At 41.9% G+C, this 16,045-nt stretch overlaps 1 protein-coding gene across 1 annotated transcript in view; it reads right to left on the bottom strand.

Annotated features, from left to right (window-relative positions):
• Positions 1–16,045, bottom strand: part of NR2E3 (nuclear receptor subfamily 2 group E member 3) — an 86,171-nt gene that overhangs the window by 27,034 nt on the left and 43,092 nt on the right. The window contains exons 4-7 of the mRNA XM_030191541.1: positions 12,234–12,291; positions 7,614–7,764; positions 7,032–7,135; positions 1,006–1,269 (exon numbers count right to left, since the gene is read on the bottom strand). Coding sequence (XP_030047401.1) covers positions 1,006–1,269; positions 7,032–7,135; positions 7,614–7,764; positions 12,234–12,291 — 577 coding nt within the window. The remainder of the gene's footprint in view (positions 1–1,005; positions 1,270–7,031; positions 7,136–7,613; positions 7,765–12,233; positions 12,292–16,045) is intronic.

The raw sequence follows: 16,045 nt of genomic DNA on the forward strand, positions 1-16,045 counted from the left end.
GTCAAAAGCAGCAGATAGATCGAGAAGGATGAGGATAGAATAGAGACCTTTGGATCTGGCCAGGAACAGATCATTGGAGGCTTTAGCAAGCGCTGTTTCAGTTGAATGAAGGGGGTGAAAGCCAGATTGAAGTGGATCAAGAATAGCTTGAAATGAAAGAAAGTCAAGGCAACGGCGGTGAACAACGGCGGTGCAATAGTTGGAAGGATGGAAGGGTCCAATGAAGGTTTTTTAAGGAGTGATGTGACTACGGGATGTTTGAAGGCATCAGGAACAGTCGCAGTGGACAGTGAAAGATTGAGGATATGACAGATAAAAGGGATGACAGTAGGAGAGATAGTGTTAAGTAGATGGGTGGGAATAGGATCAGAGGAACAGATGTGTAGTTTCCTCTTCAGTGATTTTGGAAAAGGAAGAAAAGGAGGCAGGGGTTGGAGGGTTGAGAGAATGGACTAAGGGAAGGAGAGGTGGAGGTGACCTGGTTGAGAATTCAACCATAACCCACAGCTGCTTAGGGTAATGCATGGACATCTTCATTTTGATCCCATTGGTTATCAAATGCAGTGCATTGAACATTGGAGGTTTGTGTCAATGGGGTTTTTCATTTTCCTCATTTTAGTACTCTTGAACGTTGCACAAATGTGAATATTTCCGTATAGACTGCTTATGGGCCATAGGAGCCAACTTTTCAAAATTATTGGGGGTGCTAAGCCCAATGGAAATAACCCCTCCCTGGACACATACAAGGAATTTTCTCAATATTGGGGGTGCTCAACACCCACAGCATCCACAGAGTCGGCTCCTATATGGGCAAATGGCAAGCATACACCAAAGAAACCTAAGGTTATCTGCTTATCCTATTTCCCCATTCCCTTCCACCCTTCATTCTGCTTTAGTTCTGGGTAGAATGTTGTTTTCACTACTACATTCTGTACTATCCAAATATGTAAAGTACCAAAATACATATCTAAGCTTTATATGGGCCAGACATGTAGTGGAACTTACCATCCTCAGGCTTCAGTTTTGCGAATGTCTCAGCTGTCATCAAGCTAGCCATGAATCGGTGGTTGTTAGATGGTGTCAGTACTCTGAGATCTTGAGGTCTGGATATTGCAGAAATGGGGCCCCTGAGGCACTGAAGAGTTGGGCAGAAAGATGAAAGAGGTTCCCAAGTGGTGGCAAAATGCTCAGACTTGTTATCTAAGTCTAGTTCAAGGCTGTCGAGACAGACTTGTGCAGTGCTGCGTGGCTGACGCTCATTTTGAACAGCTGCAGGGCAAAGCACCAAAAGGAAGAGGGGAAGAGAAAGATAAAACTTGAGCAAATGAGTTGCTTTTTTGGCATTATTACATTTGGAGACCTTCCTTTTAAGTTTGTTGGCACTTCACGTCTTGGCACTATATTTATCAGTGTATGCTTTTTTTCTTTATTGTTACGTTTACCACCCAACATATTTTGGCATGTTCTATTTTTGCTTTAAAGATACAGCATCAGTATACTAGATTATCAATGCAGTCTAGCCATCACCTTTATTTTATTTCATTTATGTCATTTCTTTGACTTTTTTTCACAATTGGCAGTTTTACTATTTTAACTTTGGGACTACACACACACTGTTCATATACTCTCTCTTCATGTTTGTTCATTTAACACATTACATACAGGTTACTTTCTTACTTCCCAGCCTGAAGATGTTTCCATTATAACATCAGCCTGAGTGCTTTGAGTATGTCCTTTTTTCCTTTTATGAATTGTATTTCTTTTTTTAATATATTTGGATTTTAAAAAAATATATGGATATTTATTGTGTTTAATGCATTACACATCTTTGCAGTTATTCAATAAGTATTTACATTTCTTCTTTTGTATATTTGAGTACTTATTATTTTTATTGTACCACTCCTGGTGCAGTAATGCCGACAAAGCCTATCCACTTTGAATGGGCTCCATCGGCATTGCTGCACGGAAACCGCTAGTGCAGCTTGATAAAAGATGCCCTAAGTATTTCCATTTGTGTTCTGTTTATATTCATTTATATTTTTAACCAAGGTGCTAACTATTTACGTTCTTATGTAATTGTTTGCAGAATAGGATATTAAGAGGATCATTTTCAGAGCACATAGACGTACAAAGTTCTATAGGTTACTATAGCCTTTAAATATATATATAAATATATATATATATATATATATATATATATAGTGACAGGAGAAAATACAAAAGTGGTATGTGAGCAGTGGCGTTCCTGGGGGGCTGGCACCTGGGGCAGATCGCCGATGCGCCCCGCCCCCCGGGTGCAGCGTCCCCCCCACCGATGCAGCACGGACCCCCCCCCCCCGGCGAAAGGACACCCCTGCGAAGGAACCCCCCCCGCCGGGTGCACGCCGCTGGGGGGGGGGGGGTGCCGCGCGCCTGTCCTCCGTTGTTCCATGCTTCTTCTCTGCCCCGGAACAGGTTACTTCCTGTTCCGGGGCAGAGAAGAAGCATGGAACAATGGAGGACAGGCGCACGTGGCACCCCCCCAGCGGCGTGCACCCGGGGCGGACCGCACCCACCACCCCCCCCCCCTAGGAACGCCACTGTATGTGAGAACTCAAAGATGAAGGGGAAAATATGTATAATTTGATAAGGAAAAAGTGGACTTGCTCAAAAAAATATTTCTGTTCTTTTTTTATGAAAATTTCCAAATATATATAAAAACAGAAAAAAAGACATCAGCACCATAAAAAAGGTAAAAAAAACCACACATTATAATAGATTTTTGTTTAAATTCCATAGATGTTACTCTCATTTGGGGTCCTTTTACTAAGGCGTGCTAAAGGTGACCCATTCTGTCTTTAGCATGTGAGTTTACATGCGCTACCTATAGCATGCCAGTAAAATGGGTGTGTCTTTATTTATTTTTGTAACGGCCACAAGCTAATTTCCCCATTAGTGCATTACCATTACTGTGTAAGCCCTTAGGGACACCTATTTAGGAGGTGGTAAGGGCTCCCGTGCTAATCAGGTAGCATGCAGTAATGTGCCCAGGCTACCCAATTAGCGTACGCATGCCTACTCTCTCCGCCATAGGCACACCTCCTTTGCTGGAAAATAAAAAATTATTTTCCTGTGTGGGATTAGGGCATGCTGAGTGGGAAACTATCATAGGATGCCTTGCTTCAGCGCATCCCATGGTAGTGCCTTTTTACCATGTGGTAGATCCGTGTTAGGCCTTCCACGCCTTAGTAAAAGGACCCCATTGGTGGCAAAGATTTACAGCGTAACTCAGAAACATTCCATCAGGTACCACGAGCAATCTTAAAACCCTCAGCTCCACCCAGAAAGGAAGTGAGATGGGAGGGGTGGAGTCAAAATCAGAAAAGGCAGGGCCAAAGTGGGGTTAAGGAGGCCCAGGGAAAGAAGAACGGAAGCCCCAGCACACACATTTACTGAATACTTCTAGCTACTGTGACCTGGCTGAGGTAAGCCATCTTATTTAAAGACTTGTCAGCCTTGTTCTGAGGTCTGGCTGAAGCCAGACCTGGAAATCCCAATGAGAGAAAGAGAGGAACCACAAACTGTGTTTGGGGCGTGGTAGTCAGGCCATAGACTGTGTTTGAGCCCTGTTAGCCACAGGCATCTGCTAGGGCTTTTCCCCCTCTGAAGATAAGAGACTTTATCTTTGTTTCTAGGCCTGTGAAGTAACAGGCCTCAGATTTACATCAATAAAGTATTTATTTCACATTTACAACCTGGTCTGGCTGTGTTATTTTGAAGGCCCATCCCTCAACCCTTGCTCACAGTATCATAGCCTGACAAAAATGATTGCCCAAACTCTGCCTGACACATCACCATAAACATCAAATGACAATGTTTTTATTACATAATACATTTTACAATTAAATTGAGTCAAAGAAGGTATATCTGTTTTCCTGATGTGTAGTCCGGCATTTGTATGGAACCTTAAAAAAACGGTTGCTCATACTGCAAGTGTTTGAGACTTCAAAGCAAGACAATTCTTACAACAAAGTTGAGTAGCTCTTGCTACATCAGGAGATATAAATATCCTATGCCCACAAAAAGTAATCAACTTATTCTTGAAATATTCTTTAAGGATTTTATTCTTATCTGAGTAAAAGATTCATTGGTAAAAGAAATTAATAAAGTAGCTCTGCTAGATATAATATCAACAGAAGTTTCCACAAAACGCTGACAGAACAAGGCAATCAGTAGGAACAAAAATATCAATGCCATCTTCATTGATATTCTCACCCTGGGGCCGTTGTAAGGTAATATCATTTAGAAATAGATGCATGATCTTACAGTAATTGAATAATTTCAAAATTTACCACATAAATATCCTGAACAGTTCCAACCTAAGGGAGTCTTTTACTAACGCTTAGCTCGAGTTAGGAATAGTGGGCCCTGCTGCAGATAACTCAAGCTAAGCGTTAGTAAAAGACCCGCTAATTTTTTTTGTTCTAGAAGTATTCTCCTTTGCTTCTAACTTGCAGTGAATGGCTAGGCTAATCATGATCCTAGCCACACCTGTTGCCTGAAAAGTAGGCCCTTGCAATTCCAATGCAGCTATATGACTTTCTATGCACTCCAAACACTTCTGCTCTTCCAAATTAGCCACAGATTTTGTAGAGAACTATGAGACCTGATCACTAAATATGCCTTACACACCTAATCACAATCTTCCATATAGTCACAAGGGATACATCCTGTGTGGTGCCTTCTCTTACTGCCAGGAAACATAGCTTGGATAAGCAAAGATAAAGCTTCCAAAGGTTTCACAGAACTCTCCTCAGTGAATGGGTTTGGCCCAGAGATTTCCTGATCACCATATGAGGGAAGACGAGGTGGTGACCTAAGCTCAGGGTTCAAGAAAATGTAGATTCAACAAACAAATAAGTACCTGGGTCTCTGCAGCTGACATAGATAGACTCTGCAGAGATCTTACATGGTGGCCCATATTCTACAGAAGAAGATGCAGCAGCTACAGACTTAATTTTGCCTTTTCTCTTCCTCATCCTACAAGGCCAAGGGCCACACCCCTGGCATGCACTTGTGTCCGCCACAGTTAGCCAAGCTCCCCTCAAACAGGATGTGGTATGGGCTACCAGGTGTCTGCTGTTATTCTCCAATAGACCTCTTCATAGCCACTTCTTCTGCTATGCACCATAGTTAGTCAAGCTTTTATTCAGTCTCTGTGGTCCTTGCTGATGATGTCAGAAGATGGAAGCATAGCGTCCACACACCTGATTATAACACACTGCACTCAAATGGAAAAATGGAAGAAGGTTTGGGCTACTAACTGGGATCACTGATCTTACTTTCTAACATGCCTCTTCCCAGTCATTTCTCCCTTATATTTTATTCAGAGTACAGTTAAGAAGGGTCAAAAGTAGGACCACATAAAACATATGAAAATAGGAGTGGAAGTAAGGAAGACGAACTAACTAAATTAAAAGTAGGCAAAAGCATGGAGGCTGAATGAGATACATCTGTGGGTATTATGGGACCTTAGACGTTTGGGAGGCTTTCAATGCTTCTTTAGAATCAAGAATGGTTCCAGAGGATTAAGAGATGTGTAAATATAGTTCCCAAAATTGGAAGTAGGGAGAAGGCTAGGAGCTACAGGCCATAAGGCCTGACCTTACTGTAAATCTAAGGATTGTGTAGTTTCTGGAATCAAGTAGGTTGCAAAATGGATGACCAGAGAGTTGAGTCAGAGGAGAATATGTGATATGATGTAATTGGATTTCTGTAAGGCCTTTGACACAGTTCTGTATAAGTGACTAATAAATGGAGTGCCATTGGAATGGACCCTAAAGCGACTGACTGGCTTAGAAATAGTTTGAGTGGGAGGTGACAAAGGATAGTGATAAATGGAATTTATTTTGAGGAAAGAAGTGTTACCAATGGTATGCAACAGGGATTGGTCCTCAGTCCAGTTCTTTTCAATATTTTTCTAAGTAATATGCATAGTGGTTGTCAGACAACGATTGTCTTTTTGTGGATGATGCAAAATCTGAATGGTCTAGCATTTGGCAGCTAAAGTTTAATGCTAGAAATAGAGAGTCATGTACTTGGGCCAGAAAAATTCAAGGGAACTATGCCACCTAGCTCTCTATTAATTTCCCCTAACATGTGCTTGCTTTCTTTCCCCCTTTTTTCTTTTTTTTTTTCTTTTCAACAATTGTTAACACCTCTTTCTCACTTCCTCCCCTCAGCAGGAGCCTGTTGCCTCTCCTCTCCTTCCTTTCCACAAGTACATAAGTATCACCATACTGGGAAAGACCAAAGGTCCATCAAGCCCAGCATCCTGTTTCCAACAGTGGCCAATGCAGGTCACAAATACCTGGCAAGATCCCAAAACAGTACAATATATTTTATGCTGCTTATCCTAGAAATAAGTAGTGGATTTTCCCCGAGTCCCTCTTAATAATGGGTTATGGACTTTTCTTTTAGCAAGTTATCCAAATCTTTTTAAACCCCACTAAGCTAACTGCTTTTACCACATTCTCTGGCAACGAATTCCAGAGTTTAATTACATGTGGAGTGAAGAAATATTTTCTCTGATTTGTTTTAAATTTACTACTTTGTAGCTTCATTGCATGCCCCCTAGTCCTAGTATTTTTGGAAAGAGTAAACAAGCGATTCACATCTACCTGTTCCGCTCCACTCATTATTTTATAGACCTCTATTGTATCTCCCCTCAGCCATCTTTTCTCCAAGCTGAAGTGTCCTAGCCATTTTAGTCTTTCCTCACAGGGAAGTTGTCTTATCTCCTTTATCATTTTCGTCTCACTTCTCTGTACCTTTTCTGAAAGAATTTTATAAGATGCATGCATTGATGGTGGACATACCCATGGCCCACCCATATGAATGTCCCCTTTGCAGGTGCATAATTCTAGTATTGCCTTTATCGCATTCTTTCTCCCTAGTGTATTTGTGTCTAAAACCCAAAAGCTTTTTGAAATGCTTGTAAATTTGTCAATCACATACCGACCTTTTGTTACGATTGGTTCTCTAACACTTACCATCCTTGTTCATACCAGCCTGAAGGCATTTCTTTAGTCTGCAGGCTTGACACTGGTTTCTGTGTGCTTTATCCACAGGACATAGCCCTCTCCCAGCCTGGCACCTAAGGGTAAACACTCATTTAGGCTCCACTTTACAATCTGTTTCTATTGCTAGATGAATGTTAGAAAGGGAAAGTAAAGATACCAAAAAGGGGCAATTGAGATTACTTAATGGCTTTTGGTCAACCTGGGCTAGATCTGGTGCTTTTAATTGTCAACATATCTTGCTTTCACTGCTGTATCAAATCATTTTAGTACTGTAGCAATCACATGCTTATTACATTTTGAGGTTGAAAGGAAAGTTGTAATGGAATTGACAGGGAAGATATAAATTATAGGCAGCCTTCTACCCCTACATTTTGGTTGCATCCACAGAAATCCATGACCCTGTACACCTCGGTGATCTTGATGGGATACCAGTTTACGGAATGTTGGAAAGGGTGAAAAGGACCACTGAGGAGTATTATGGGAAGATAGATAAAGAGCTACACAAGAGATAGGGCACAGGGCATATGGGTTTGATAGGAGAAGGGGACTCACCTGTATATGAGTTTCCTTCTCACACTGCGCTTGAAGAAGCCACTGCAGCCATTGCAGGCGTATATCCCATAATGTTTGCCACTGCTGCTATCTCCACATATTTTACACATGAGCACTGGGCCAAGAACTTTGCCAGGGGAGGAACAGGGCACTAGGCGGAGAGGAGAAAATGAATAACCTAAACTGGGATCATAACTTACAGCCCTGATTCATATATGTGCCACTTACCCTATGGCACGTATATACAGGTGAAGTAGATCACAGAAAATTGTTCATACTAGAGTAATGAACTGGGACTGGGATATCACTACAACTTGGAGTTTCTCTAATTAATCAGAATATAAAATCTTTGTTAATTAAGAGCTGAACATCAGCTAGAGTCTTTCAAATGAGACATTTGCTTATTTCCGATCTGACGAAGAAGGGCAACCTTCGAAAGCTAATCAAGAAATGTATTATGTTATGTCCAATAAAAAAGGTATCATCTTATTTTCTTTTCCATGTTTTATTTTGTTTGATTTCTATTGATAATCTTTAAGAGTGGACTAACACGGCTACCACACCTCTCTACTTAAATGAGACCTATAAATGTTTTTCTTTGGGCAAGCCTTTGGTAGGGCAAGCAATTAAGATGGACTTGCCAGCTTCAACAACTCTGTCCCTAATATTGTCCTGAGTTCTTGTACTTGGTGTTTAATCCCAGTTTTATTGTCAAGCTGAACTGATATAAATCCTCACGTCTAATTTAGGTGCGGATCCCCCTTATTCTATAACAACGTGCATAAATTGTAGGAATGCCCTGATCCACCCATGACCCTCCCATGGCCACACCCCTATGTAGAGTCACGCATAAAATTTACACGCTGATCCCTGCAACTAAAAATGCATGTATAAATTTAAATTAATGATTTATTAGCACCTAGTTATCGCCACTAATTAGCCTGTTAATTAAATTACACATACAATTTTAAGTGCCATTTATAGAATTTGGGGGTATGTCTATCGTTGTGATATTTGTATTTGTTTAATTGATTATGTATGTTGCATGGTTATCTGCCAAGCACTTTGGATTGGCAGGCTGCAAATGCATTCAAATAACTAACTACAGTTTAAAATGGTGTACCACGGGTTGCGCTCGGGCTTCTTGCAGTAAGAGCCAAATGTGCACGCACTAACCGCATGCTAAAAGATTATTTTACATTTTTTGGAGGGGGCCTGTCTGGGGGCAGATACATTACATTAAGGGATCCTTTTGCAAACAGCGGTACCCAAACTGCTGCTTTGCCCCGGACTACCTCAGGAGTCTGGTGATAGTGCCTGCCCCCAACCTGCACCATTTCTAGTGCTAAAAAATACTTTAATTTTTTTTAGCACTGGGGGCTTACCCGGTAGTAATTAGGCAGCTCCGCATGTTGACTGGTTACCTCTGGGTTACCATGAGAGACCTTACCGCCTCCTAAATAGGTGGCGGTAAGGGATCCCCCGGGAAATGGCCGCACAGCAAGTGGTTCACGTACCGCATGGCCATTTCCTTTTTTAAAAAATCCATTTACTCGCTGCTGTAAAAGGGAATCTCGGCATTTGCTGACACCAGTGTGGCCCACATTTACCACAGCATGGAAAAAAGGGTCCTAAATGATACAGAAATAGTACATGAACCCTTACTGCCTACAAAATGGGTGGTTATAACTGAACACACACTCTTACATTTTATACATTATGCATGCCATTAATTTTATACATTAGTGCATGGCATTAATACAGAAAATAGAAAAAGGCAATTTTTCTGCTGTGTTAAAAATGGCCTCAGTACGTAGGGAAAACCTGCACAAGGGTGCACTAAGGCTGCTTTTTACCACAGCTTTGTAAAAGGACCCCTAAATAAATAAATGATTGATTGAGTAATTCATTTGGGCTAACTGGCCAGTAGGGATATGCATGAAAACATTTTTGTTTGGCTTTCATTGTAGTTGAGTGAATGAATGGTAGGATGAGTGATATAAAGTTAACTCATAGATGATTTCTGGCTGTGACTAACCCCCAGTCCCTTCTTCATCTCTTTTCTTCTCATTGCTTCCTCCCAGTCACCCTTCCATTAATTGAATTAGCATCTTCTTTCTTCCTCCCTCATTCTCTTGTCTTTTCTTTCACAAGTTTCTTCACTTGTTTGTGAGACTAAGCTAGGGGTGGGAAACCTGGGTCCCAGTCAGATTTTCAGGATTTCCCCCAATGAATATGCATGATATCTATTTGCATACAATGGAGGCAGTGTATGCAAATAGATCTCATGTGTATTCATTGGGGGAAATCCTGAAAATCTGACTGGTTTGTTGCACTTGAGGACCAAGGTTGGCCAGCCCTGGACTCGACTAAAAGTATTTCCAAAATATTTCACCTTAATTACCTAGCAGCAAACAATTGTGTATACTTTTCTTTTTATTGACTACAAATAAAATCAATTATTAATTTTTATCCATTCCCAAATGAAAATAATTTAATGTAACTTGAAAAATATGCTTCTAATTTAGGAAGTATGTTTCAGACCATTTATTTAAGGTAGGAATAGATACATTTTTTCATATTTGCCAGCATGACCAGAGCATAAGAAAAGCCATGCTGAATCAGACCAAGGTCCATGGAGCACAGCATTAATCTCCAACAGTGGCCAGCCTGAGTAACAAGTACCAGACAGATCCCAAAAAGAAGATCTGAAGAACATAAGCATTGCCTTACTGGGACACCATCAAGCCCAGCATCCTGTTTCCAACAGTGGCCAGTCCAGGTCACAAGTACCTAGCAAGATCCCAAAACAGTAAAACAGATTTTATGCTGCTTATCCTAGAAATAAGCAGTGGATTTTCCTCAAGTCCATCTAAATAATGACTTATGGACTTTTTTTTTATTTGTACCCTGCGCTTTCCCACTCATGGCAGGCTCAATGTGGCTTAGGTACTTATTTGTACCTGGGGCAATGGAGGGTTAAGTGACTTGCCCAGAGTCTCAAGGAGCTGCCTGTGCCTGCAGTGGGAATTGAGCCCAGTTCCCCAGGACCAAAGTCCACCACTCTAACCACTAGGCCACTCCTCCACTCCACTCCACTTTCCTTTTAGGAAATTATCCAAACCTTTTATAAACCCTGCAAAGCTAACTGCTTTTACCATATTCTCTGGCAACGAATTCCAGAGCTGAATTAGGATAAGAGATGGATTTTCTAATTCTACCTGGCTGGTAATTTGTTATGGACTTTTAGACAACTTATTTTGGCTTTCTCTCACATAACTTGCGATCTCTGTTAGAGGGCAGGTGTAAATATTTGTGCATACAATACTCACATACACACATATCCCATTATTCTATAATCTTTAGTACCTAAATGTAAGTGCCATTGGCATACTATGATTATAGAATATGAGCATTTACATATGTGAATGGAACATTCATGCACAAAAATGCTCTATGTTTTCTCAGTAGTATTTCTATAATGTAAGTGTGCAAGTTAGACACCAGGAGTGGGGTGGTGTCATCATAGGACTGTGCCTCAATGCAGCATAGGTGAAACATGGCCCATGTTGGTGGAGGTCCTATGTAATCAATATGTTTGAGATAAAGTTTGGGAACAAGGCAAGATAAGTTAAAATTTGAAAATATATTCATATTTATTGAATTGAATTGAAGTGTACGTTGTGAGATTACTATGGAGCTGACGATGAACTGGGCGAGGCACAGGGCTATGTTTCCTGTGTGAAAGAAGTGGCTCCAAGGCTACTTTACAGTGTATGAGTTATTGTATCCACATACTGAAATAATCTAGAAGTTATGTGATTGATTTATGTGCTGGGTTGTTAAAGGGATATATACATGAGATACCCCCGCAAAAAACATTTTTGGGACTGTCAAGATCTGATTTTAAAATAAAAAGGAGCATTCACAGGGGGAGCATGGGCATGGCATGTTTGCTCACATTAGCCCTCTCCTCAAGTCACTTCACTGGCTCCCTATCTGTTTCTGCATTCAATTCAAACTTCTCTTACTGACTTATATGTGTATTCACTCTGCTGCTCCCCAGTACCTCTCCACTCTTGTCTCTCCCTACACCCCCCAGAGCACTCCGTTCTGTTGACAAATCTCTCTTGTCTGTCCCTTTCTCGTCTACTGCTAATTCCAGATTCCGTTCCTTTTATCTCGCTGCACATCTCTACTTGTTGGTGTCCCTTTGTCATGCTTTTAAAACTGTTGAGACTTTCTTTTGTTTAATATTTATATCTCCAAGTCTTAACTCCTTATAAAGGAACAAGATGCACATACTGAGAGTATGAATGTTTTTTTCACTATGTTAATTTTAATATAAACTAGGATTTCATTTTCCACTTAGGAGCTTGTTTCACTATGCAGTGGAACATAGTTTTAATTTTAAAACCCAAAGTCCCTTTTATCTTCAGAACCACAGCAGAACAGCACTTTGTAATCTGACGCTGGGCTCTCATCATTCATCGTGATAAGCTTGGTTTAAATCCCATAACAGTGTACATAAAAATTCAGCTGCCCTTACTTAGTTTACCACACACAAATTGAGTTTCCTTTTGTAGAGGTAGGATCCCCTTGCTTTAGGTTATTTCTTACCTGAGTGATTGACCTCCACACGGTTGCTAACAGAGCCTACGAATGACATGCTGGAGATCTGAAGAGAGGGATATGGAGAAAGAACCTTTTACTCTGTCCTCCTAAGCAGATCTAGACTTCCAGTGATATTACAGCTGAATGAAGCCAATTTCAGTCGCTGCAATCGTGCTGAATCAGTTTTAGTGGGGGTTGAGGTGCCAACATTTCATCTGCCTTGCTAGTTCTCCAAGTTGTTCTAGTCCTAGATGTGTATTACAGAGGCCCTGGGCTGACTGACCAAGCTGTAGTCCTAAGCATCCAGGTCTATTCAATTCTTCTTCCATTCCCCATCATGCAAATTGCACTCCTTGTGCCAGGTGTACGAAGCAATTGATGCCTGTGGACTGTAGTCTCCTCTTCGGGACTCCGATGTTGTACGTTTGTGTGTTCCTCTTTATCTCACTCCCCCCCCCCCCCCCCCCACACTCCCCAACCTCTCTCTCTGTCTGCCATTCTTGGAGATTTCTAAAGCAGAGCCTGGAAGATTAGCCCCCTAACGCTGTGTAAGCAGATGCCTAGTTGTCAACCTCTTACTGTCTCTCCAAAGGTGGATCAATCAATCACATTATGAAGAATTAAAAAAATGCCGAGATCCATCAGAACCAACCGCTTGTAACTTGAAACTCCTCATCACTGAAGCTACTTGAACGAACCGTAGAACCTTTAAGAAGACATTGCACGCGCGGTCTCTTGTATGTACGGACAGTTTTCGAAATCCTTTAGAGTTAGACAATGATTACATCGTGTTTGTTCTGCCTTCACTTTTCATTTTTGAAGGCAGTTTTTTGGGGGGGGCTGTGAACGTGACCTATTACGTTACCAGTTCATATAATGATGCCCCTGTGTGCAGGGTGCCCAGGTAGCCATTAACTTCGATCTGTCTTTTGAACGTTTTGGAAGAGGAGGCCTATAAGGAGATGGCTTTGCCCATCATACAATGGCATCAAATAATAGTAATTAAGTTTTTTATGACATTAGTCTCCCAGTGGTTCATTTGAGATTCTTTGCTGCAGCAGGGAAATCAGCACCTTCTTCTCCCCTGTCACCTTCTTCCATCAGTACTTAAGAAGGAAAAGAAGGTGAGAAGGACCTGCCCTTCTGTGATAATTGCAGGTCTTTATGAAAAGCACTTCCATTTACAGGGTGATCTTTGGACTGCAGAGGACTGCATAGACCATAACTGTGCCAAGAACACTGCTCTCTTCAAGCTGCAATCTACTTGTGTCAAGGGATGAAGGGTTGCTTAAATTACTTTAAATTTAACGTAAATTAACTTTAAATTAGGCTCCTACCCGTAACCTGTGCTCACAGGACAAATCCCTCCTCTCAGTACCCTTCTCCACCACCACCAACTCCAGACTCCGCCCTTTCTGCCTCACCTCACCCTATGCGTGGAATAAACTCCCTGAGCCCATACAAGCCCCCTCCCTACCCATCTTCAAATCCTTGCTCAAAGCCCACCTCTTCAATGTCGCTTTCGGCACCTAACCATTGTACCTCTATCCAGGAAATCTAGACTGCTTCAATCTTGATTGACTGCACTTTTTGTCCTTTAGATTAACATAGTAACATAGTAGATGACGGCAGAAAAAGACCTGCACGGTCCATCCAGTCTGTCCAAGAAGATAAATTCATATGTGCTACTTTTTTATTTGTACTGTCCTCTTCAGGGCACAGACCGTATAAGTCTGGCCAGCCCTATCCCCGCCTCCCAACTACCAACCCTGCCTCCCACCACCAGCTCTGGCACAGACTGTATAAGTCTGCCCAGCACTATCCTCGCCTCCCAACTACCAGTCCCGCCTCCCACCACCAGCTCTGGCACAGACCGTATAAGTCTGCCCAGCACTATCCCCGCCTCCCAACTACCAGTCCCGCCTCCCACCACCAGCTCTGGCACAGACCGTATAAGTCTGCCCAGCACTATCCCTGCCTCCCAGCCACCAGTCCTGCCTCCCACCACCAGCTCTGGCACAGACCGTATAAGTCTGCCCAGCACTATCCCCGCCGCCCAACCACCAGCCACGGCACAGACCGTATAAGTCTGCCCAGCACTATCCCTGCCTCCCAGCCACCAGCCCTGCCTCCCACCACCAGCTCTGGCACAGACCGTATAAGTCTGCCCAGCACTATCCCCGCCGCCCAACCACCAGCCCCAGCACAGACCGTATAAGTCTGCCCAGCACTAGTCCCGCCTCCCAACCACCAGCCCCGGCACAGACTGTATAAGTCTGCCCAGCACTAGCCCCGCCTCCCAACCACCAGCTCTGCCACCCATTCTAGGCTAAGCTCCTGAGGATCCCTTCCTCAGATTGTAAGCTCCTTTGAGCAGGGACTGTCCTTCTTTGTTAATTGTACAGCGCTCCGCAACCCTGGTAGCGCTTTAGAAATGTTAAATAGTAGTAGTAGTATATGATATTAATTACCTTGTGCTTAGAAGAAGTCTGAATAGCAAGGGCTGTGCTAGGATTTCTGATGCCCCCTACACATCAAGCATCTCCCCTTTCTCTCCCTCTTCCAACACCCCACCTCCTTCTTCTAGCATCTTCTCTCTTCCCTTTCCTCTTAGGAGCAGCACAATGCTTTTTTTGTTTGGGGGGACCCAAGCTCTGCCCCCAGTTTTACCCTTAGTTCCCAAGTTGCCACACCAATTTACATTTAGCCAATTTTATGTCAATTATATACCCCTAATTCTCAAAAATCCAAAAAACGTAGTTTGAATTTTTTTTTACAGTGCTAGCACCTAATTCACAAAGAAACTAGTCTTAAATTAATTATTAAATAAACATGACCTCACATCTCCGGAGAGGACCAACACATAAATAATTGTTTTGGATTGCTGGTGGCCTTTTCCCCTCCATTTGGAGGCAGTTAGGACCAACACATAAAGTGTTAAATATGCCACTATCAAACATGGGAGTCCAGTAATATCATTGGTCAGAAACGGGGTAAGAGGAGAAAAAAGAACCAGCATAAAAAACTCCCCTAAAAAGGGAGAAAAATTGCTGGTTCAAAAAAAAGAAACCCTTCCCCAACACTTATTAACAGAATAAGGTAGAAGCACATGCAAAAATCTATAAATAAGTCTAACATTGAAAAAAGTGCAAAGGTATAATAATGCACATAAATACTAGAAAAAGGAAAAACCCCCAAATTAAAAAACAAAACAAAACAGTTCAAGCTGGTGTGGTAACTGCCTCCAAATGGAGAAAAAAAAAGGCCACCAGCAATCCAAAACAATTATCTAGCAAGAAAAAAAAGGGGAACATTGTTGGTCCTGTCGGGAGATTTGAGGTCATTTTACTTAATAATTCATTTAAGGGTAGTTTCCTTGTGAATTAGGTGCTAGCATTGTAAAAATTATTTTCAAACTACACTTTTTTGGGGATTTTCTTGGGTTTTTCTAGTTTGGTCCTCTATTTTTGGGATACATGTTGTAGACTCCTAGCACTTACATTGCATATAACGCACACTTACATGGGTAAATGCTAAAGCACCATTCTATCATTTACATGCACAAGTGCCAGGGGCATACACATAACTTAGGGTCCTGTTTACTAAGCTGCGTTATAGGTGTGTGAGATATTTTTAATGCGCATTAAACATGTACGCACGTTAACAGTGTATGCACCTACAATATCCCTATAGGCGCCTACACGGTTAGCGCTCGCTCTAATTGTAGGTGCATTAAAAATGCTAACGCGTCTTAGTAAACAGGGCCGTAAGTTACATGCTAAAGTGCCATATTTCGCAGTGAACAGTTAGCCAGGTCT

Source organism: Microcaecilia unicolor, chromosome 1 (genome assembly GCF_901765095.1).
Source record: "Microcaecilia unicolor chromosome 1, aMicUni1.1, whole genome shotgun sequence".
Classification (NCBI taxonomy): Eukaryota; Metazoa; Chordata; class Amphibia; order Gymnophiona; family Siphonopidae; genus Microcaecilia; species Microcaecilia unicolor.